General features: G+C 41.8%; 1 protein-coding gene across 1 annotated transcript; it reads right to left on the reverse strand.

Moving 5' to 3' along the window:
- Window positions 1-49: 49 nt before the first annotated feature.
- Window positions 50-14,672, reverse strand: anapc4 (anaphase promoting complex subunit 4). Its single transcript, XM_083671009.1, has 28 exons — window positions 14,524-14,672; window positions 13,929-14,044; window positions 13,561-13,666; window positions 13,230-13,362; window positions 13,029-13,103; window positions 12,659-12,685; window positions 12,525-12,569; window positions 12,084-12,168; window positions 11,546-11,653; window positions 10,722-10,892; window positions 9,910-9,974; window positions 9,498-9,540; window positions 7,447-7,523; window positions 5,616-5,716; window positions 5,226-5,277; window positions 5,023-5,078; window positions 4,862-4,908; window positions 4,706-4,762; window positions 4,485-4,541; window positions 4,305-4,398; window positions 4,042-4,139; window positions 3,164-3,225; window positions 3,028-3,066; window positions 2,822-2,923; window positions 2,610-2,690; window positions 2,025-2,195; window positions 886-1,009; window positions 50-418 (listed from the first exon to the last, which is right to left on the reverse strand). The coding sequence occupies exons 2-28, from the start codon at window positions 14,034-14,036 to the stop codon at window positions 167-169; spliced, it is 2,436 nt and encodes an 811-aa protein (XP_083527135.1). The 5' UTR covers window positions 14,037-14,044; window positions 14,524-14,672; the 3' UTR covers window positions 50-166.
- Window positions 14,673-24,973: the final 10,301 nt, after the last annotated feature.

A 24,973-nucleotide genomic window follows, 5' to 3' on the forward strand; every position in this document is an offset into this window, starting at 1 on the left:
AACCACAAAGATAAGAAGCTCATATCAAAAATGTTTATTTTTTTGGAGTTTGAGTGCTGGAAGGAAGGGAGGGGGAATTTAATTTAAAAAAAAAAAGTGGCCAGAGCCAGCTGAGGAGGAGGAGGAGGTGGGGTGGGGATGATATCTGGCCTAAAATGAAGTGCAACTATGAAAGTTCCAAGGCTTCCTCAGACTCTAGCTGCTCCTCAGCGCTCCTTTGTCCCACATCCTCTCCTCCCTGCCCCTCAGTCTCTTCCTTGGCATGGGTCTCAGCCTCCCCCTCAACCTGGCTTGAGGTCAGAGTCTCCTCAAGTCCCTCCTGGTCAGCTGTGGCATTCTGCGACTCGGGAACCTCTTCATCGTCCTCATCCTCCACGTCCATCTCATAGACTCGGACATGCCGCAGGTTAGAGCTCAGCTGGGGAGACAGACAGACAGAGAAGAAGAATGCCACCTCAGACAGAGATTCTGAGCCATGTATTTCTCAAGACTGGTAAGGCCTGTCTACTTTGTTGGTGATAATTGCAAAGGTCACTCAGGTACATGATTGCTTAAAAAGGTCCAGTATGTAGTTTTGAGCTTTAACATGGTGCTAAATGGCTATGATAAATCAGTGGTCATCAAGGAATGAGATCACATGATAACAAATGTTCAGTGATGAGCGCTGTTTTGGTCCAAATAAAGCCCTTCCAAAAACTTGTCAAGATCAAGCACTGGCCTATACCTTTTTTTGTTTTGTTTACAAGGATATCCACATATTTGCCGCTATTAGAAAACATATTTACATTTTCAAATTCCAGTGTGGCCACAGAGGACAAACTACCTTTAATTTACCTTTAACTACCTTTAATGAAGCCTGGTAACGTCCCCATCATTAACTCTTACCACACACGCCACTTTGCGGATCCCGTTCACAGCCACAAACTGGGCCTTCAAGTTCTCCAGGTCCCGCCACTGGTTCTCCAATGCCAGCCCCTGAGCAGGGATGGCGCCGCTCTGCTGGTCCAACCTGAGAATACAGACAGCACGGCACAGTGAGTCCCAAGGTGTTCCAATAGTGGCTCCAGTAGAGATTCAGAAGAATAAAAACGATAGGCGGGTTTCCTGCGTGTCCCTCCCCATCCGTCTATCGGACTTGGGAGACAATAGGCTTCCAGATGGTATGCCAGGAGAATTTACAATTCGTGGGAGGCAACATGTCTGGTCCTTGGAGACGAGTAAAAACCTAAATACCTGGCATCAGACTTACATCAGAATTACAGGTTAGCTGCATGTTAAGTCATAATTTGATAGCAATTATACTCTTAGGAGTCCTTGCCTATAATCACAGTTACAGGTGGATCAGAACTGAAGGGTTGGGGGTGAGGTGTAGGTCAGGGGAGTCTGGTGGAGGTAGAAGTTGTGTTAGGGTTAGATACATGTGATTTGATACCATTCCTCATTCCAATGAGCCTGTCCTCTGATTTCTGCCTCCCCTGGTGTCGGTACAATTGGATACACAGCCCCCGATTGGATGCCCAGCTCCTTAACAGTGGGGGAAACCATGCCGCTGGAGCGTGTGCAAACAAAGGCCTACAGGACCAGAGTGGGAAGATCCTGCGACCAGGTGACCAGGGTGCCATTCAGAGTCAGACCCACTTCCGGCACTGACCACCCCCCCCATCCAGAGAAACCTCTACCACACACCACAAAGTCACAAGTCAACTCAAAGTCTCCCATGCACGCACAGAACGCTACACAAAATCCTCCCTACCATTCCTCTGTACACTAATTAACGGACAATAGCCAAATTCAATAAGTTGGACTGATCCGCTGCCAAATGTTTGTGTCCTATGTTTCTGTATTTTTTCCATTGTGTATTTTATTGTTGTACATTCCCATGCATTTCAGTAATGTATTTTACTGCCATGTGGGATCAATAAAGCAAAGCAATTGAAAGGAAGGACACTGAATGGTGTTAGGAACACAGGTTTATGTGTGAAGGTGATTTGGGACCCCCCTCCCCCCCCCACACACACACACACCTGAGGGCTGGGTCCCAGTTGAACTCCTCCGTGCAGCTGAGGGCGGAGCCGAGGGGGAGTTGGGCCAGGACACGTCCCCTGTTGTCCTCCTGCTCTGACGCTCGCAGCACCACTGTCAATGTCTCATCGTCATAGAAACGAGCATCCGTACAGCTGTACACACTGTCATTGCTGGAAAGAAAAAACACATCCAGGGGTATGGGGTACTGTGGGTCTAAATTTGTGCAGTTTACCATTATCACTAAAATACTGTTGTGCTATATTTTTGGGGAATATTCTTTATACTGTTGTCATGTGTCTTTAAATACAGTTTGATTTGATTACATGTCAAAGAGAAGAGGGAAAAAAAGTTATAGCAGATTATGCAAAAGATGTACCTTGCCTGTGTAGCTAAAATTTAAAATGCAGGATTGTGGGGTAAGATACCACTTCTAGCATTGTGACTGCCAATGGCACCTGGTCCTAGCATAGATTTGTTCTTATTATGGCTGATGTATAGATGATTCACTTACAAATGTACGTCAAGTAAGTCGCTTTGGGTAAAAGTGTCTGCTAAATGTAAAAAAAATTAAAAATAATACTCACTGAACTCCTGCAGCATCATCATCGATACTGTGGCTGAGAACATTGCTCAGATCAATCGCCATGATACCATTTGGAACAGGCCTGGGAAACAAACAGAGCAGACACACAGCAAACAGACACGCCGTATTTTAAACATTGGACGGTTTGAAGATCAAAGTGAAACCGGACTGAACCACATTTCAATTGTCGTTGTAGTAATTGTTTCGTTGTACCTGTATGGGTCGGTGCCCTTCCGAAGTAGGTAAAGCTTGCATGGTGAAATCTCTGGCATGCAGAACAGCACATAATGCATATTGTTCTTCTTTTCATTATACCTGGACAAGCAATAATAGTCTGTTATTAATAGGATCATTACGAGAGGGTTTTGGTGAAATGTTACCAGAGAGATGAAAATACTTTATTACGTCACTGTACTTACAATGATGGAAGTTCAAAAAGTCTTGGCGTGTTTTCTGAACTACAAAGACAAGAGGCATGAAAATGAGACGAGTACTCTTTAACAAACGGAATTCGTTCATTAAAAAGGAGAATAACATGTGAAATTGGGACCTTACCTCCCTGGCATAGTGTACAGACGCAAACACGCGGCCTGTTTCACAGACTTCCCAATGACCTCCTATACACAGAGACAAATGAGTAGTTCATCACACTTTTTCACTAAAATAAAATAGAAGTAAAAGAATAATCTCAACTGTTGATTGAATTTGAGAGTTAACATACAGTGCTTTCGGAAAGTATTCAAGACCCCTTGACTTTTTTCACATTTTGTTGTGTTATAGACTCAATTTAAAATGGATTAAATTAAAAGAATTTGCCATCAATCCACACACAATACCCCAGAATGACAAAGCGAAAACTATACCTCATGTACATAAGTATTCAGACCCTTTGCTATGGCACTCTTAAAATGAGCTCAAATGCAAAATGTGGAAAAAGTGAAGGGGTCTGAATACTTTCTGAAGGCACTGTAGTTTCATGCACCTTAATACGTCAAGGACATGAAACAGAAAACAGACTTGAATGTCTGGAATGGTGGAGCTTGTTACTGCAGTAAAATCATATTACCACAAGTGAATGAGAGAAAGGCAGGGAAGGGAGGGAGAGACCGACAGATTACAATATGACAGACCTCCCTCTGCTGAGGAGAGTTAGTTTGATTTATAGCTTGCATCCCTGATGGAGAAGCTCTTGAAGGTATGAGTCAGCAGATTCTGAGCCAACCTTCACACCCCGGCGGGCCAAATAAGCCAAATAAACTTTTTTCATTTTGGAAAGTGAAATATTGGCTATATATGTGAGTTGCAGGGGTTACTAAAGCTACAAGAATATGAATCCCTTTCGGTGAGAACTGTGTGTGCCTGGGTCTTTGAGTGTGATTGTTGTGCCTGTGTGTGTGTGTGTGTGTGTGTGTGTGTGTGTGTGTTCTACTTACAGCGGGTTTAAGTAGACACAATTCAATCACACCCTCCATCATCCTCTTCACAAAATGGAGGGACTTCTGAGGGTATGAGGGGAACAGCAATGGGCTCTCTAGATAAAACCAATCAACAAATCAATCTACCAGTTAAATCAATCAATCTATCTATCAACCAGTGACATGTCAGTTTAGTCAAAGTTAATCAGTTAAACAATCGAGGCACACACAGTGCCAACAAACCAAACGTCAACATCTGATTATAAAAGGTTATAGTTCACCTTTCAAGTGTGTGCTTTCCTTCAGAAACTTCAGCCATTGGTTCCCTTTGGTGTTGGGCGGAGATACAAGGTCCTCGTCCTCATCCTTCAGGTACTGCAAAATATAAAAGAAGGTCCGGTACTGATCTCATGGTGCGGCACACAGACACAGACACAGACACAGACACAGACACAGCTTACCTGGCCGACCCGTTCCACATTGAAGTACTTTCCCTTTCGGTCAAACAGCTCTTCGTTCTGTCAGAAAAGGGGAGAGAGAGGGCACGTCAGTGACTCGTTTGTGAGACGCTGTAGAATAGGAAGTGCTATTCTCTTTTCTTTTCTTTTATTTATTTTTTTACATTTAGCAGACGCTTTTATCCAAAGCGACTTACAACAAGTACATTTTCTCCTCATCTTACCTCACTAAAGTGTTCAGAAAGGAAGTCTGCCACAAAGGCAATGTCCTTCTGGGTCATCTGAGAAGTCAATGAAACAGGTTTGACATTATAGAAACGGTTGAGAAAAAGCATCAATTTTAAACAGTGATAATCCTACATCAACAAGCTCTCCCTCACCTTGTTGAGCTCGGGAGGGACATGATCCTCTGACATCCTGAGCATAGCTGCATGGGAACAAACATTCAGAGCATTTGTCATTCAAAACCAATCACATTTGACAATTTGAGCTGAAAAGCGTCATTCAAGTCGCCATCAATCCCGCCAAAATGGGAGCTCACCGACATAGAGCCACCGGAAAAAAGCTTTGAAGTTCTTCATACTCTTGTCAATAACTCTGAGTGAGAGAAACACACAGAGGTAAATAACACAGGTTGTAGAGGTCATACATCATAACACGAAGGAATTTACTGAGGATGTTGTTTTTTTTTCTTTTGGAACAAAAACTAAATCAGAAAATACACTAAGAGGTCTGCAAACTCACTGTAGAAGTTCGTTGGCTTTCAATGTGAACGAGCCCACTGCTGTAATGGCATCTTTAATAAAAAAAAAACAGAAATATTCACACACTATTTAGTCAACAACAAACAACGGTTTGAACAAAGGTTAATGTTATATATATCACACATTTATTGTTTTGCCTTGATCTTATCACCGATTAAATCATGAATCAATTGTGGCACTAGATTCCTCAATTCATGGTGATGAACGGCATCTTTGATGTGAAGCACATTGTAACCTGCTTTGGAAAAGTGCTATAGAAATAAACGTTTTTATTCTTCTTATTATGAAGAATCATTGATGACGTTAACTGTGCTTTTTATCAATAAAGACAACCAGTCCTTCTTTGTACAGGATGCGGGTCACGCAGTACCTTCTATAGCTGCAGCGTCCAGGCCCAAAGGTTCAAACTTCTGTTTCCACAGGGACATCCCCTTTACCTCACTGAGGTGGTACAACAGAGCCTCTGAACCACTGGAGGGAGAGAAGGAAAAACAACATGGGATTGGTTGGTTTTTACAAAATCACCTTGGGGTCTATTCTGATTTCCTTATGCTTTGCGCCTTTTATGCACTTATGGCAGTACACTTTCCAAGATGTATTATTCATAAACGTTCCAGACTTTATGCTCTTGAAACATCATAGCCACTGCCACAAAATGTCACTCCTCTGGTCGCCTAGAGAAATCATTTACGAGTTAGATTTGTAGGAGGAATTCCTGTCCTATAAAACCTTTATTTTGGAGGCAGTCCTTCTGGATAGTAAAATATAAAAACTGGAATCTCATCATTATTATTCGGCTTTAAATAACTAAATAACCTGTTCTTTGCCATAGCCCACCTGCTTTGGAGAAGAGGGAATGAATTATGGAGAATAATGTGCCAAGTTCGCTATGTGAAACTTCTAATGTGGGGATTAATTGTGCTTGTAGGGGATCTTCAAAGCAGTGCAACATGATTGCGTCCTCTCATTTCAATAAACCATTGGATCGCAATGGAAATGATCTAAACCGCAGGCACAGAAAGATGCATGTGCTTGCAAAATAATGTTTTGTCGATAGTGGCATCAATCATTCATGGTGCTTCTGTTGTGTTGCAAAATCAGTGGTGGAAAACATTGTAATAGTAACACTGATAACACACCCTCTTGTGTGTTATTGCGAAGAGGAGGGCTTATGAGTAAGAATATAATTGTTGTCATACACTCTCCTGTATCCCAGTACATACAGTAATATGACACAACTTCGAACTTCATGTATTCTGTTATTCTTTGACCGGATTCGCTCCCTCAATGCAGCCATTATTTCTCAAAAGCAACAATGAAGATAACTTTGAGATGATATCCATTTAGCCTTTTTAAGTATTATTCACCAAATTACCCTACGATAGGTGGGCTAAATGACTGAGAACGCTAAACAGTTAAACTTACACAGATAAGAGTTGCAGTGCCATTTGCCATTTCAACGCGCTGCTCCACGTTTTTTCAATTATTTTCAGTCACTTCAACAAACGGCCATGACATGAGCAATGTTGCACTACCTGATTAGCCTACTGTTGAATTAGCCGTCATCCATCAAATACTGATAGCAAATCATGCAATTTCAAACCCTGCCAATAATATAACAATATAAATGTTGCTGGACTTGATGCAGCCTCTCCAGCGTGAAGGAAACATGGAGATTTTGCACATACAATATCAGATGAGAATGCGCATATCTATGATATTCATGAGACACACTGATAAAATGTGAGTTTCTCCTCTCTAAACGCGCGGTTGGCTCAGTGCCGTTAGCATACTGGGCTGCCGCTAGCATACACGCAGATCCACGCGCATAAACTGGTGCGCAAGGAAATGAGAATAGACCCCCTTAAAAACACCTGATAAAGTAACTGAGGCTGCAAAATGAGTTGAAAGAAATGAATTCAAAAACTCCATGCGACACTGCTTGATTTTTGCATATAAGCAGTGAATAAATTAATGAATATTATTGGACATACTGTATACAGAATACATATAAAGTTGCCTCAGCCAATTGACTACAACAGTACATTAAAAATAATTGGTATTATATTTTCTTCACAGTTAAACATTCGCTGTATAGAAGAGGTCTGGTCATAGGTGACTATTGTCCTCTTTAGGCCAGGAGAGCATTAGGTTTAGTTGAGTGGGTAATAGGATAGGATTAGGAGTAGTTAAATCGATACCTCTGCAGGTGGCTGATTACCAGCTTCTGAATGCTGGAGTAAGAGGATTCTATAGACTGGCCAAGCTTCTTCAGCCCCTGAAAAGAACAAAGCGACATACTAAAGCAAAACTCATAGCATTGTTGAATTGATAAATCAACAAGATATTGTCATCAACCCACCACCTCAAGCCATATTCTCAGTATAGTAAATATATACAGTGGGGGAAATCATTATTTGATCCCCTGCTGATTTTGTTAATTTGCCCGATTACAAAGAAATGAGCGGTCTATAATTTTTATGGTACTTTATTTTAACAAATAGAGACAGAATATCAACAAAGAAGTCCAGAAAAAACACATTATATAAAGTTATAAATTAATTTGCATTTGATCGAAGGAAATAAGTATTTGATCCCCTACAAACCAGCAAGAATTCTGGCTCATACAGACCGGTTATATGCCCATGAGGCACACAGATTAGTCCTGTCACTTTAGGAAAAGTACTCCTAATCTCTGCTTGTTATGGGTATAAAAGACACCTGTCAATAGAATCAATCTCTTCCATTCCAACCTCTCCACCACCATGGGCAAGACCAAAGAACATTCAAAGGACATCAGGGTAAGAGGTGTAGACCTGCACAAGGCTGGAATGGGCTACAAGACCATCAGCAAGAAGCTTGGTGAGAAGGAGACAACTGTTGGTGCAATTATTAGAAAATGGAAGAAATACAAAATAACCATCAATCGCCCTCGGCCTGGAGCTCCATGCAAGATCTTGCCTCGTGGGGTAAGGATGATCATGAGAAGGGTGAGGGATCAGCCCAGAACTACACGGGAGGAGCTTGGTAATGAACTCAAGGCAGCTGGGACCACAGTCACCAAGAAAACCATTGGTAACACACTACACCATAACGGATTGAAATCCTGCAGTGCCCGCAAGGTCCCCCTGCTCAAGAAGGCACATGTACAGGCCCATCTGAAGTTTGCCAATGAACACCTAAATGATTCAGAGAAGGCTTGGAAGAAGGTGATGTGGTCAGATGAGACCAAAATTGAACTCTTTGGCATAAATTCGACTCTTCGTGTTTGGAGGGAGAGAAATGCTGAATGCTACAATCCCAAGAACACCATCCCCACCATCAAACACGGAGGTGGAAACATTATGCTTTGGGGTTGTTTCTCTGCTAAGGGTACAGGACGACTTCACCGCATTGAGGGGCCAATGGACGGGGCCATGTACCATAAGATCTTGGACGAGAACCTCCTTCCTTCAGCCAGAGCACTGAGGATGGGTCGTGGATGGGTCTTCCAGCATGACAATGACCCAAAACATACAGCCAAGGCAACAAAGGAGTGGCTCAAGAAGAAGCACACTAAGGTCATGGAGTGGCCTAGCTAGTCTCCAGACCTTAATCCTATAGAAAATGTGTGGAGGGAGCTGAAGCTTCGAGTTGCCAAGCAAAAGCCTTGAAACCTTCAGGATTTGGAGAGGATCTGTAAAGAGGAGTGGACCAAAATCCCTCCTGAGATGTGTGCAAACCTGGTGACCAACTATAAGAAACGTCTGACTTCTGTGCTTGCCAGCAAGGGTTTCTCCACCAAGTACTAAGTCATGTTTTGCTTGGGGATCAAATACTTATTTCCTTCGATCAAATGCAAATTAATTTATAACTTTGTATAATGTGTTTTTTCTGGACATCTTTGTTGATATTCTGTCTCTATTTGTTAAAATAAAAGTACCATAAAAATTATAGACCGCTCATTTCTTTGTAATCGGGCAAACTAACAAAATCAGCAGGGGATCAAATAATTATTTCCCCCACTGTACATATACTGTATATAGTATGCGCTTTGAGATGCGCTTTGTACAAATGGCACCTTACAAAATAAAATGTTATTATTGTTATCATCATCATCATTATTAGTAGTAGTTACAGTTAGTTATAGTTACAGTGTAGTAAAGAGGTATCAAGCCTTTCAAAGTACATCCAGTTCAACACAGAGCACTTTGCGGATTGACACCAAGGATAGAAAATGGAGGGAAACAATCTTTCAACTTCTTTTACTCACCTTGACAGTCAGTTGATTCATGAGGAGGGCCTGCAGTTCAGGGCTGAATAGAAATCAATATTAGTTACATTCTGTTTTCCACATTCATATCTGACACAAAGTGTGAGTTTACAAACTACTGAATGACCACCTCCAGTTGTTTTCAAAAGAAAAGCCCTCATGTGTCAAAACCAGCCAACTCCATGCTCAGTTGGTTCAGTGAAGTACTGAAGTGCCACCTGTTCACCATCTTTCCTAATCTTGCCCCCCCAGACTTTACAGCGACTTACAGTGTGCATGCAATATATGGAGGCACTGTCTGCCAGTGAGACGGCATATTTCCAACTTCTCAATCCAACATCTACTTCATTAGCTGATTAAAAAAAAAGCATGTTCTGCTGAGTACAGTAGGGTAAAGTGCAGTTTCACTCACCTCGACTGTCCCCACAGCAAGAGCTCCAGGAACTCATCTTGAACTTGCGTGCTGGTGTTCTTCTCCTAAAAACATGTACATTAAAAAACATGCATCAGTTCAGACTGTACAACAGTGATCCTGAATCCTGGTTCTGGAGAGCCACAGTGTGTTCAGGTTTCTTTCCCCAGACTGATTGATCACACCTGATTGACAAAAACAACAAAACACACTTCAAACCTTTTCACTTCAACAGTAATGAGGTCCTGATAGTTTGTTGACCTTGTTTGCCCTGTGTAAGTAATGGGACAGTGAATGTTTCCTTAATTTGGCTCCATACTCCAAAAGATTTGAAATCAAACCATTTCTATGAGGTTGAAGCAGACATTCTCAGCTTTTATTTGAGGGTAATTGTATACATATTGGTTTCACTATTTAGAAATGACAACACTTATAGTATATTACTTATAATAGCCCCCCTATTTCAGGGCACCAAAAGTAATGGGACAATTGGCTTGACAGGTGTTTCTGGTAAGTCAGGTGTGTTCCATCACATCATTTGTGCTTAATGTCTAGTACTAATTCTAGGCTTTGCGTTTACCTTTGGAGTCTGCCATTGATGTGTCAACAGTATATTCACGAATACCATCACAAAAAATAAAATCTATACTTTAACCTCACAGTACGATTTAAAATCCAAACTTTGGGAGTATACGGCCAAAAGGAAAAAAAAAAAAAAAAAAAAAAAAAAAATGAAGCTTCACGATCCCATCACTTACGCAGGGCGCTGTATTCATTTCCGTTAGCAAACAAAACGTGACCCGACCGCTTACCTGAACGAACTTGGTGAGCCGCAGGTCCATCTGCATGAGGATGTCCTCCCAGGCCTCACACATGCAGGTGAGAGAGAGTCGCAGGTACTGCAGCAGGGTGGAGATGTGGGTGAACTTGCGGGCCATTCGGGTGACCTCAGGGAGGCAGTCTGACAACAGCCCCGTATCCAGCTGGAGGAGACAGTGAACATGGATACATTTATTGATCCAACTGTTTATTTGAGTAGGGAATAAGGGATGCAATTAAAAACACTGAATTAACAAGAGCCAGATGAATTGCATCATAACACTTGAAGATGCTTAGTGAAAGAGTACAAACAGAAAAGCAAAGAAAAAAGCATAAAAACAACGTATTGCAGTGGAACATTAGCAAATTTCGAGTGAAGGAGGAACTAAAAGGACCGGAGTATCGGGAACTTACAAGAGAGAGGCTGACAGGAAGAAAGAGAGGCTGACGGAATAAAAGAGAGGCTGACAGGAAAAAAGAGAGGCTGAGAGGAAGAAACAGAGGCTGACGGAATAAAAGAGAGGCTGACGGAATAAAAGAGAGGCTGACAGAATGAAAGAGAGGTTGACAGGATGAAAGAGAGGCTGACAGGATGAAAGAGAGGCTGACAGGATAAAAGAGAGGCTGACAGGAAGAAACAGAGGCTGACGGAATAAAAGAGAGGCTGACGGAATAAAAGAGAGGCTGACAGGAAAAAAGAGAGGCTGACAGGAAAAAAGAGAGACTGACAGAAAAAAAGAGAGGCTGACAGGAAAAAAGAGAGACTGACAGAATGAAAGAAAGCGAGGCTTCCTGTCACCTGAACGTTAACTCTTACCTGGATGTAGCAGATCTCATGGTCGTTGTCAGCGGACCTGACCTCTGTGATGACAGACAGGGACTTGAGGTCGCTGGAGAGACACAGCCTGCGACAGGTCCCTGGAACCTGAGGAGGAGCAGCCGTTTGAAGTCACAACACCACTCAGGTGAGACAAACACTACGCCACATCCTCTTGCTCCTGAAGTACGCACTTGTACACTTCCTTGTGCATATTTCAAAGCACAGGATTGGTCTAAGCATTTGGCTTTTACACAAATCCGTCACCATTTTGAATCGAAGTACATACGTTGGGAAAAGTGCATACTTTGGAGGGGGGGGGGGTGGAGAAATAGGACACTAGTAGAAGTATCCTTACAGAAGAAGTGTGGAGAAATGGGACACTAGTAGAAGTATCCTTACAGTAGAAGTGTGGAGAAATGGGACACTAGTAGAAGTATCCTTACAGGCAGCAGCCACAGACAAAGGACCAAGGTCTCATTGAATCTGGCAGCTGCAAATTGTGACCTAAATGGAGTGTCAGCGAGCGCAGCCTCACCCCTGTTAACGTGGCGATCTTATACATGCCATAGGCGTACAGCTCCACAAAATCAGACCCTCCACCAAGGACCAGGATGTTTAGTCTGCAGACAGATGACAACAGCAGAGGCTACAATGACCAAAAAAACGCAACTTACAAATGGGATTCAATTGGAAATAGATGAATGAATGAGAACATGCACAATTGCTGCATCCTATTTCTTTCAACCACTTATTTCTGAAGTGGGCACTTGTGGAATTTCCCCACATGGATTTAGATGAGAATGGATTGGTGTCAGAGCCCATGCTTAGACCAATCATATGTTGTTTAATCCACATGGGGAGGTGCCCAAGTCCACACGTCAGGAGAAGGGTGGAGAATCGGTATGATACAGGAGACTGTTTGTCTATTTCAACTGTTTTGGTGTATTATCAACCACAGGAAACGTTCAGGCCTCACCTCACTTCTCCCAAGAGGTTCATAATCTCATCAGACTTTTCCTCACTGAAACACAAAGCGACTGGTTATGAGAACGCATGGATTCGAGTGCAGAGACATATTTGAAATACTCATTGGAAGTTGATGACACATACCTGAATATCTTTGATGTTGTGCTGTAACTAAGGAGAGATAAGACAAGGTCAAGCAAGTCGTAGAACAAGGCTGGACGCTCAAACACTCAAGAAGGGGCGGCCAGTCACCGGAAGGTCACTGGTTCAATGCCCGGTGGCAACAGGGAGGGCCGTGAGCCGGCGACCGAACCCTCACTCTTTGTATATCTTGTCTGTATAAGATTATCTTAATCTTAAATCTTTATCCTAATATTTCAACACCACACGTTTTGTATGACCATTGTATTTTGTGTATATGAAAAATAAAATAAAAAATGATATTTACAAGAAAGTGTTTCAACACGGACCAAACAGTGAGTCTATCGTTGTTATTATTAAGTGAGTGGGTTACCTCTTCGGAAGCGTCGGCAACTTGGGAAGAAAAAGTTTGGACTCGTCTTCAGAGTTGTAGAACGAGCTAAGCACACTGAAAGACAAGGACACTGATTTCTCATCACACGGTTCAGACACGATTTAAAAGGGATAGTTCACCCAAATGAACACAAGTTCTCCATATCTGTTGTTGAACCCCTCTCCCCCCTGTGGTCCAGACCTGCTCTCCTCCAGCACCTCCATCCAGTGCATGCAGGACACAGGGTTCTCCACAGCGAACAGGTGAAGGATCTCTGCTTTCTCTGCATCGCAGAGGACCACCTGCTTGGTGTCTCCTAGGCTGAAGGCCAGGACTGGGCACAACAGAAACAGGCAAAGACACTAACCTTAGAGAATGACATGGGTAAAATACATCTATATAATATAGACTATCCTGCTGTGCTCTTTTATCCTTGAACAAGTGGATAAACAAAAAAAAACATTCTCTCCACAGTATCTCAAAGTAAAGATGTACTTTACTTTACTGTGGTCTGTCTCTTGTCATTGCTTACCTTTACCATCAGGTCTCCAAGCGAGCGCAGTGATTTCCTTCCCTGTGTTCTCATTGGGTGGCAAGCTCCAAACACGTTGGAAATTGGCCAATCGATGCAGTAGCAGCTACACAAACATGGGTTAGACGCTGTTACCAATAGAGCAATAACAAAATGTCTCACCGTGGGAGAGTGAGAAACGTCCTCTCGATTCCTTTGTATGTCTTGACATGTGAAGAATTGACAATAAAGCCACTTTGACTTTGACTTTGACTTTGAAAATGACTCATTGTAAGACAAACAAACATGGTGTGTGCGTCTATTGATTTGGGAGCGTCTCTCTCATGCGTCTCCCCCACTGATCTATAAATCATCGATCGCGCCCCTACCTCGCCAGCTGTGTTCGCCAGGGCGATGAGATCTCTCTTTGGAGACCATGCCATACACAGAACAGGATTAGGAAGCTGCTTCTCTCCCACTTGACGGAACGCAGGCATTTTGTGGGCTGAAAATAGAAAGAGTTCAAGGGTAATGTGTGCACATACAAGAAACTATCACAGACACAGTACAAAGTAATGTCAGTGGAAAAGGACATAATGGGCTGGTGTTCTCCTTTTCCTAAACATGGAAAGCAAAGAGCTACAGAAAGAGAGCCATGTGATGACACTGCCTTATGAACAGGGAAATAATCTAGTTAAGACAAAAGCCAAGTCCCCAAAATGTTATTGTATCTGACTGTCAATGCCTGACTGACACACACACACACACACACACACACACACACACACACACACACACACACACACACACACACACACACACACACACACACACACACACACACACACACACACACACACACACACACACAGCTTGCAAGCTACACTAACACATCCCAGATAACAGGTTAGCTAACCCATAACGTTAGCTTGCTAACAAATGTAAAAGAACAAACGCACAGCTGCATCGTTCATAGCATCTTACCGTGGTGAGGTGTGAGGGGACCAACAATGTTAGCTATCGTAACTTTTACATGAAAACTATTTGACTAAAAACGGTTTAATTCATTCTCTACAGAGCAGCTAGTGTTGTTTTCACAATTCCGCAGACAGCGCCATTGTAAACCAAAACCCTCCTGTGTCGACCAATCAGATCGTCAACTCTCATTAGCCAATGAAAGACAAACAACGGAAAACCTGAAAGGACAAACTAAGCAAACACAAAGTCGACAGACTGTTGTCGCATATACGGTAGAACTGTTCTATCTCTATGGTTGTGGGTGTTTCCATGCCTACTATGTTGTGACTGACTTACATAAAAAAGAGACTTGAACAAAAAAATGAAAATGTAACATAATATAAAATTATGTTCATGCCACTTGTCACTTGCATTTTGAAGTGTGAGTGATGTGTATGTGTGTGTGTGTGTGTGTGTGTGTGTGTGTGTATGTGTGTGTGTGTGTGTGTGTGTGTGCGTGATCAAACCCCTCCCACCTGCGAGAGCTGAGTCTATTCAGGAGGTAAGCATGAATGTGTCAGACTACCACCAGCAGAACTACAGAGGCTACACTGCAAGGTGCAAACCACTAGTTAGCCACACAAAAAAGGATGGCAAGGATACGGTTTGCTAAAAGGTACATAAAAGAGCCTGCAGAGTTCTGGAAAAAAGTATTGTGGACAGGTGAGATAAAGATTAACATGTGATGACAAGAGTAAAGTGTGGAGAAAAAAAATAACTCTTCAATATCCACAACATACCATCTCATCTGTGAAATATGATAGAGGCGGTGTTATGGCTTAGGCACTTATGGCTTCCACTGGAATTGGCTTACTTGTCTTAAGTGTTGATGTTACTGCTGCCAGCAGCAGCAGGATGAATTCTGAAGTGTACAGAAACATCTTGTTAGCGCAAGTACAAGCAAATGCCTCCAAACTCATTGGATGGCGCTCCACCATACAGCAGGACAATGACCCAAAACATACTGCCATAGCAGGGAGGATTTCAGGCCTAAAATGTTGAAAGTTGTTGACTGGCCAAGTCAGTCCCCAGGTTTAAATCCTATTGAACATGCGTTTAATTTGCTGAAGAGGAGACTTAAGGCAAATGTTAAAAACAAACAACAACTGAAGATGGCTGCAGTAGAGGCATGGCAGAGCATCACCAGAGAAGGTATTCAGCATCTGGTGGGGTCAATTGGTAGCAGACTTCAGGCAGTTATTGCATGGAAATGATTGTCAACCAATTACTAAACATGAGTGCTTAATTTGGACATTTGATAAATCTGTCTGCACAAATGATGTGACCGAACACCTGTCATGAACCAGAAACACCTGTCAAGCCAATTGTCCCATCACCTTTGGGCACTCTGAAATACTGGGACTATGCATAAAAAAGTAATTTTTGAATGGTGAAACCAATAGGTCACAAATACCATCAAATAATAGCTGAGAATCTCTACGTTAGTTGACCTCATAGTTGACTTTACCCTCTAATTGTTTGATTTCAAATCTAAACTTTTGGAAAAATGATTGAGTGACGAATAAAGAAAAGCAGAAAATGTAGAATTTAAGGTTACCATAGATTTTTATTCAAATAAAAGTTAAAAGTGATCTGTTAAAGGAAGTGTGCTGTGGAAGTAGTGAAATGTCTGTATAGAGAGTGCAGGGGTTATTAACTAAAGTAAAAGGAAACATTGTATTTGAGTGAAAGCAGCAGCTTGTGTTGACGCTCAACAATTACAAATAAATTAACTGAAGCTTGAAGGCCCAGTATGCAACATCCAAGATTTCTAAAAGCTTCCTAATGGTTGTCATGACTATATTTAATCGTTAGTGATCAGGGAATGAGATCCCTTGAAAATGTTTCATTTTCAAACGCTATTTTGGTCCGAGAAAGCGCTTTCTAAAATGGAGTATCCTACCCGACACTCGGTTTGCATACAAACATATTGTAACTGCCACGGGTGCCCTTCTAGCGGAGTGGACTCACCGATGAACGCCTTTCTGTCTCTGGTGGTTGCCTCGAAAACGTGTGCACATGCAGAAACACAACAGCTAACGTGCAACACTGCAAGTACAGTGTGTGTGTGTGGGGGGGGGTTATATTATTATTAGGGAGTATGTTGTTGTTTGGAATTTCCAACCAACTTCCTGCTCCACTAAAGGATTAATGTCTGCGCAAATGTTAAAGACATTCCATACTTGCAAGAAGGACTCCAAGAAGACCAATGCATTGTACAAGATACACAGTCCACAATATTCATCAGCAGTGTCCATCTTTTTTAACAGTGTAAGAAAATCACTAGAATTCACAAATAACTATCTATATATCAATCTATCAATCAATCAATCAATCAACCAACCAACCAACCAACCAACCAACCAATCAATCAATCAATCAATCAATTGCTAACATACTATCTATCTAACCTTCTAACAATCTATCTTTCCAACCTTATATCTATCAGTGTGAATATGTGTGTGAATGTTACGGTTAAATTCCTGAATAAATGGGTACAACACCACCTTCTGGCAGTGAGGAAATCCTATTGTCATATAAATCTTGGGAATTTTGGGTAATCCACAGCAGAGTTATGGAGTAATGCTGTGGGTAACTTGCAAGTGCTGAATGGTCTGCGATAAATGGCTCTTTATGTTCTTCAAATTATGTAGACCTTTGTAATTTACAATGAAATTCATGTTTTATTATTTTCTAAAGAAACATATATAAATCCACTATATGATCACACACAAAGAACATTTAAATATTATATACAGTACATATACAAATGAATTGTATTAGTCTACACAGTAGAGTTATGGAGTAATGTTGTGGCAGCTGTTTGTCCACAAGTATACAAAAGAGATGACCATTATATTCCTTGTTGTTATTGTGTCCCATCATTGCAGTTTGGGCAGTAAAGCCACTACTTATCCACCATTCCTGATAGTCCCGTCTCCCAACACAATAAGACAGACTAAAAGGTCACATAACCTTTCATCTACCTAGTCATCATCCTTTTCAGTTTTTATTCAATTTAGTGAGTTTCAAGCGGTGGATGAATGGATCAGAACTTGGCTACGACATTCGCTGAGATTAAATCATTATATAGAGTCCTTATCAATTTATAGAGTCCCTGTGTGTCTCTGTTCTCCCTTGGGTGTCCATGTGTGTTGTCTCGGAGGGTGGAGTGTGCACATATCACATTCCTACAATTGATGAGAATTGATTGCATGGCCTGGTAAACAGTCTTCTTCTTCACAGCAGAATGGCGCAGAAAGCCTCCCTCTGTGGAGTTGAAGTACTGGTGTGAGGTTATGAACATAGATTTAGGAAGAGGAACATAGGTACTGTACAAGTCATTCAAGGTTATGCCTTAACCAACAACAACACCTTTACGTATCGTCATTGTACCGGGTCTTCGCGGTACTTGGTCTCAATAAAGCATTTGTAAAACCTAGGATCATATCCTTGTACCGAGGTCAGTTTCAAGGACGTGTTCCCTCTCTTTAGTTCATCTGTAATCACGGCTGTTCTGTTTCTGGACGAGCGTATCTGACATTTATACTTGACGGTATCGGTAAACATTTGGAGTCAAAGGTAAATGTGATCACATAAGAGATACACATACATTATTATGTGTATCTCTTATGTGATCACATTTACCTTTGACTCCAAATGTGACATCTCATGAAAATATTGGCATCAAACCCACTCGGTTTTCACTCGCTAGTTAGCATGCCAACGGTTAGCATGCCAACGGTTAGCCGAGCTAGCTTAGCTGGCGAACTCTACATGCCAGCCTCAATCAATCATTCCAAATACATTTAACACCATCTACATATTGGGGTTAGCTACCGTATGGGCCTAGTCTAAACGTCGAGGTGTTTGTTGACATTTCACTAACCTGAAAGAGTAATAGAAGGTAAAAAGGGTGAGCTGGCTGTCCTCAGTGTCGCCTAAGTCTCAACTGCCAACTAAGGACACAACGGCAGCTTGAGCCCACAGCGAACTGTCCACCACCTCCGCCACGCCCTCTAGCGGTGGATGCCGACATGGGCCAACAATTGTCCAACTACTTGTCTATACTTATTAGAATTTTTCCATTTATTGTGCAGCCGTCTGTCAACATATCACCAACACATTTAACAACCATCATTTTAAACTTGCTTTAAATCTTTAGTCCGTCTTTATTGTTGTTTTTACTGACTTTCTCTCCATGGAATGTAGTGTGTTTGAGGACTGAGAAAAGCGCTATTATTATTATTATTACTATTATTATTAAAATTATTATTATTATTATAACAATACTGACGCATTAAATAAGAATGATTTGGCGTGTATGATTTGAGACGCGGTAAGACACGGCGTGTCTGTAGGCCTATGTAACAATGAGTTATGACATCACAGATGACGAGTTTTTCCAGACGTTCAATATTATATCCATAGATGTCCTATCTCTATTATTCTAGTAGTTGTACTGTATGCAGCCCGTCTTGGCCTTGGTTAAGAATTAATAATGGGTACAAAGATTGACTGACAGACAAAGACCAATATTGCTGGCAAGGTATGTTTTACTCTCCTCATTTCTGATAAATACATTGACAAGCAGATTATATATTACAGCAATGAATGCAACACCGGTTCTGTCTGGGTAGGTTAAAGAGGAGTGAGAGCTAATGGTCTTTCGCGGACTGAAACTTGAGTGACATTTTATGGATATCAATCTACTGTTTTGCATTTAATGTAAAGATGCTTGCTCTTCTACGACATCTTTACTACAAAAACACATCTCCTTTTCTAGACATAATGTGATACTTTTTTATTCAAGGATGACAGGAAAAATGTCCAAGGAGGATCCTTGGAATGCATTTTACATCAATTTTGTACACAGATACAATGTTTTGGAGAAAATTACTTATTCACTGGCTGATGAGAGGTAAGGGATGAACCACACATAGAAATATAGTATATATAGGTTACCGTATTATGAAAAGATAAGCCATCTCCAATGGAAATCCAATTTAATCTAATGCCAGATTTAGTCAATGATTTAGAATTTAGAATTTTAGAAGGAAGATGAGAGAATGTATCCATGATTGACCTGAATGTATCCATGACCGCTGTGCCTGTCGCTGTGTTGCTACTCTGTAGAGCTTCTTTATTTGTTTTACTTGTGTAAAGTATACTTCTATTGTCTGGTGCTAAGATAATAGTCTCTCAGGAATAACAAAGATTATTCACCCTAAAGAAAAAGGGAGCAGCAACATCGAGTGGACCTTGCAGTAGAGGCACGTGTTGCACGTTTTATTGAGGGGCTGGACGATGTTTTGAAAGAAAGAAAAAAGCGTTTTCCCTTTTTAGAGGTGAGAGAAAATTACAATAAACTACAGTTCTACTATTATTACATCAATATTACCACTGTTGATGGTCCTCATCTATATATAAAGTGTTCTAAGGGCCTGATCGTTATACCTAACTCGTTCTCAGAGTTGGTTAACTCTTGAGGTTCCTCGGGTCTCCACCGAATTGGGTTTTAGTTGTGGTGCACCTCACTGCTGGAACAATCTGCAGAGAACGTTTCAGTTTAAGGTTTTGAGGGCGGTTTAAAGTTTTGATTGAGGACTTCTTTGTTGAAAAATGTGTTTGTTTTTCTTGATTGTGTTTTAGAATGTTGTAATGTTGTATGTATGGTTGTAAACTAAGACCTTAATCTCAAAGGGACTCCCTGCTGAAATAAAGGTTAAATAAAATTAGAGACTTATTGGAAGTTTTATGATAAAAATGGACGTTCAATCCAATGGTGTGTTATTGTCTGTAAGGACAGTGTGCTGCTAGTTGTCTTCATGAGCCATTCACATGTTCATATGTTCACATGTTCAAAAAAGAGTGAGGAAGACAGTGACACCGAAATGGAGAGGGAGCCAAAGAAAAAGCATATGGAAAAGAGTGACAGATGGACAAGTGAAAAGTTGGAAAGGCAGAGAGTCAGCGACAAAGACATTGTGAAGCTGCAACAAGGCGTAAAAAGGCTTCAAGATCAGGCAAGGGCAGCGGAGAGAGAGGAGAATAAAAGCCAGAGGAAGATTGACACTCTTGAAGATCTGGTGAAGTCAATGATACGACAAAGAGTGGAGAAGAATATTCACCATGAGGTGACGATGACGATCCATGGAGGAGAGGAGAAACAGATGGAAAAGGAAAAGGAAGAAAGACAGAGAGAATCCGGCAGAGGGAAGGAGACTGAGAGACAGAGCGTACTACAGGCAGACGTTGAGATGGAGAGTAAGCAGGAGGAGGTAGAGAGACAGAGCGTACTACAGGCAGATGTTGAGATGGAGCGTAAGCAGGAGGAGGTAGAGCAAAAGACGGACGCAAAACAAATGATGGACAAACAGAAAAGAGAGCTGCCTACTGGAGGACAAACACCTGTTGCAGAAAAGATGGGCTGGATGATGGACTTGTTTTCAGGTGATGAAAAGAAAGTTAAGAATTATGTGGAAAAACAGAACCAAAAGAAAAGAGAGAGGGTGACAACCCATGCAGAGACAGAGAATCAGATGGAGGAGGAAAAAGAAGGAAGACAGACAGAGTCTGAGAGACAAGAAGTTGAGATTGAGAGAAAGTGGAAGGAGCAGAAGATAAAAGTGGGACGAAAGGATATCATCAATGAAGGGAGAGGAGAGATGAATGTGGACCATAAACCACAGTTGTGTAGTAATGGACAGAAACATCCAGAAGAAAAGAAGGGGTGGATAGATATCTTGTCTGCAGAGGATGACGAGAAGAGACAGAAAGAGGTGGAAAAACGCAATGAGAGAATAAGACAGAGACAGAAACTGACAGTAAGGGACATTATCCAGATGCAGGATGGAGAGAAACCATTACACCAACAGATGGAGAGTCCGAAAGAGGAGGGACAAAGAGAGACACATAGAAGGACCGCTTCTGAGATTAAAGGAGAACTAGGGAAGGAAATGAAGATGGAGGGAAAGAGAGAGGAAGAGGATGAGAAGAGGAATGAAGGGACCAAACAGATGAGGGAGAAAAATAGAGAGATGGGGAAAGAAAGGGAAGGACAGGTGCCGATTAGGAGACAGAGAAATCTTCCAGAAAATGAGGGATGGATGGTGGACTTGTTTGCAGGTGATGAAAAGAAGATTCAGAATGTTGATGAACAGAATAATATAAAGATGGAGGGAAGGGGAGTGGTGGCAGGGAGAAGAAAGGTTCCAAAACAACAGATAGAGGAAGATCAAAGTGAGATGGAAAAAGAGAAGGAAGGAGAGTTGTCTCCTCATGGACAGAGAAATCTAGCCCAAAGGAAGGCCCGTGTAGACGACTTGTTTGTGTTCGATGAAGAAACGAAACAGAAAGAGGTGGAGAGACACAATGAGAGAATACAACAGGGACAGAAACTGACAGTGGGGGATTCTATCCAGATAGTCGAGGAAAAGCAGAAGATGGGGCGGAGGGCGGGAGGACAAAGAGAGATTGATAGAAAGACAGCTTCTGAGATACACAAAGAACTAAATGTGAAAAAAGCAAACATAGAGATGGAGAGAGATAATGGACAGTTGCCTGCTGGAAGACAGAGAAATCAAACAGCCAAGAAGGCTTGGATAATGGACTTGTTTGCAGATGATACAGAGAAGAGACATGGAGAGGAGGGGAGTCACACTGAGAGAGTGAAAGATGCTATCCAGAAAGAGACCGTGAAAGATGCTATCCAGAAAGAGACCGTGAAAGATGCTATCCAGAAAGCAGCAGAGAGAAAAAGTACTTCAGACACAAAAATGGACGTTCAGTACAGTAGAGCAAGCAACATGGATGTCAAAAGAGAGACAATACTAGAGGGAGATAGAGGGAAGAAACAAGCTGAAACTGAGATGCAGAAACAGATCAGGAGAGAGGAGGAAAGACAGAGGGAATTTCAGAAGCATTTAGAAAGAGAAACAGAAAAAGAATTTCAGATGGAGTGGAAGAAACATGTAGCAATGCATGGAGGGGAAGAGGAGATGACTGTCCCCAAAACACTGGTGGAGAGAGAGATAAGCCAGAGAGAGCAGGCAAAACAGAAGGAGGTGGAAAGGGAGGTAAAACAAAGAGAGATTGATAGATTGAAACGAGAAACACAATTAGAAAAAGGAAAGGAGAGAAAGATAGAGGACACTGGACCAAATGATGAAGAGGAAAAGAAGGCTGCAAAACAACGGATGGTTGGAGAAATGAGAGAAATTGAAAGAGAGAGAATGAATGTAGAGCAAGCAAGAATCCAGAAAGAAAAGGGGAAAGAAGAGGAAAGACAGAAAGAGGCAGAGAGAAAAAGTACTTCAGACACAAAAATGGACGTTCAGTACAGTAGAGCAAGCAACATGGATGTCAAAAGAGAGACAATACTAGAGGGAGATAGAGGGAAGAAACAAGCTGAAACTGAGATGCAGAAACAGATCAGGAGAGAGGATGAAAGACAGAGGGAATTTCAGAAGTTTTTAGAAAGAGAAACAGAAAAAGAATTTCAGATGGAGTGGAAGAAACATGTAGCAATGCATGGAGGGGAAGAGGAGATGACTGTCCCCAAAACACTGGTGGAGAGAGAGATAAGCCAGAGAGAGCAGGCAAAACAGAAGGAGGTGGAAAGGGAGGTAAAACAAAGAGAGATTGATAGATTGAAACAAGAAACACAATTAGAAAAAGGAAAGGAGAGAAAGATAGAGGAGACTGGACCAAATGATGAAGAGGAAAAGAAGGCTGCAAAACAACGGATGGTTGGAGAAATGAGAGAAATTGAAAGAGAGAGGAGAATAAATGTAGAGAAAGAAAAGAAAGAAAAGGGGAAAGAAGAGGAAAGACAGAAAGAGGAGGGGAGGAATGAAGCTGAAAAACAGAAAAGAGAGGTGGAGAAAGAAAAACTAAAACAGTTAGAGAGAGTGAGAAACCAGAGAGAGGAGGAGGAACAGAAAGAGAGGAGAAATGAGGTAACACAAATAGAGACAAGAGAAAAGGAGGAGGAGAGGAACAAGGCTGCAAAACAACGGATGGTTGGAAAAATGAGAGAAATTGAAAGAGAGAGGAGAAGAAAGTTAGAGGAAGTGAGAATCCAGACAGAGAAAGAGAAGGAAGAGGAAGAAAAACAAAAAGAGATTGCTAGAACAAAAAAGCAGAGAGAGGAGGAACAAGAAATGGAAAGGAAGAGAGAGGATGCAAGACAGAGAGAGGAGGAGGAAAGGAAGATAGCCGAAGCCGAGGACAAAAAAAGAGAGATGGAGCAAGAAAAGCAAAAACAGTTGGAGAGAGAGAGAATGCAGAGAGAGGAGGAGAAACAGAAAAGGGAGAAAATACAGAAAGAGAAAGAACAACAACTCATTGAGAGGAGAGAGGAGGCAAAACAAAGAGAGATTGATAGACAGAGAGAACAAGAACAAAAAATAGAGAGGGAGAGAGAGGAGACAAAACTAAGGGAGGAGGAGGAGGAGAAGAAGAAGGTTGCTAAACAGCAGAAGAAACAGAGAAAAGAGCTAGAAAAAGAAAAAGAAAAAGAGTTAGAGAGAGAGAGAATCCAGAAAGAGGAGGAGCAACAGTACGCACTGGTGAAACAGTTGGAAGAGCAATACAACATGGCAAGACAAATGGAGGATGAAAAAAAGAAAACACTAGAGAAGGAGAGAGATGAACAACAGACTGAAATGGAGGCAGAGGAACCGAAGAAAGACAAGAGCTTCCGGAGAAGAGCGTTCAACTGGGCTAACCAGAAATTCAAGGAACGCAACCTCCGGAAAATTGATCGAACCTTCAAGAGAGAGAAGGAGGAGGGGCACGAGGTCTACTGCGACGGTAAGGCCAGACAATTAGCAATTTCTCTGAAATTCAGTTACTGTAAATATTTTGTTAGATATGTCTATCTTAATGTTCTATTCTATTCTAAACTCAGTACCATTGGATATTGTCCTTTTCTCTGCCAGATACCACGTTTGGGGGCACGGCCTCAATGGTCACAAACCATCTGGTCACCCGTGCCCAGAGAGAGCAGGAGAAGAGGGAGGACCTCTTGAAGACGGAGGAGAGAAGACAGAAGGCAGAGGACAGCTGGAATAAGTTCCAGGAAAAAAAGGCTGAGGTGAAAGGTGCCAAGAGGCAGAAGGAGGTGGACAGATACGAGAAGTGGGCCTCGAAAAAGAAAGAGCAGAGGCTTAAATGGATGGGGGATGGGGAACATTTTGCAGAGGACCTGCAATATGACCCAGAGGCGGCCATGTTTCCTGATGGAAAAATGACAATTTGGCAAAAAAGAAAGTTGAGGTGAGAAATAGAGCACACAGGGAAGACGAGTCAGTAGTAGGATACACATTTCAAACAGACGTGTAGTTGAACGTGAAGTTGTTTGTCTAATGTCAACAGTCTGTATGTGAGCGTCCTATTATCTCTCATTTCCCTT

The sequence above is a fragment of the Argentina silus genome, assembly GCF_951799395.1.
Source record: "Argentina silus genome assembly, chromosome: 6".
NCBI lineage: Eukaryota > Metazoa > Chordata > Actinopteri > Argentiniformes > Argentinidae > Argentina > Argentina silus.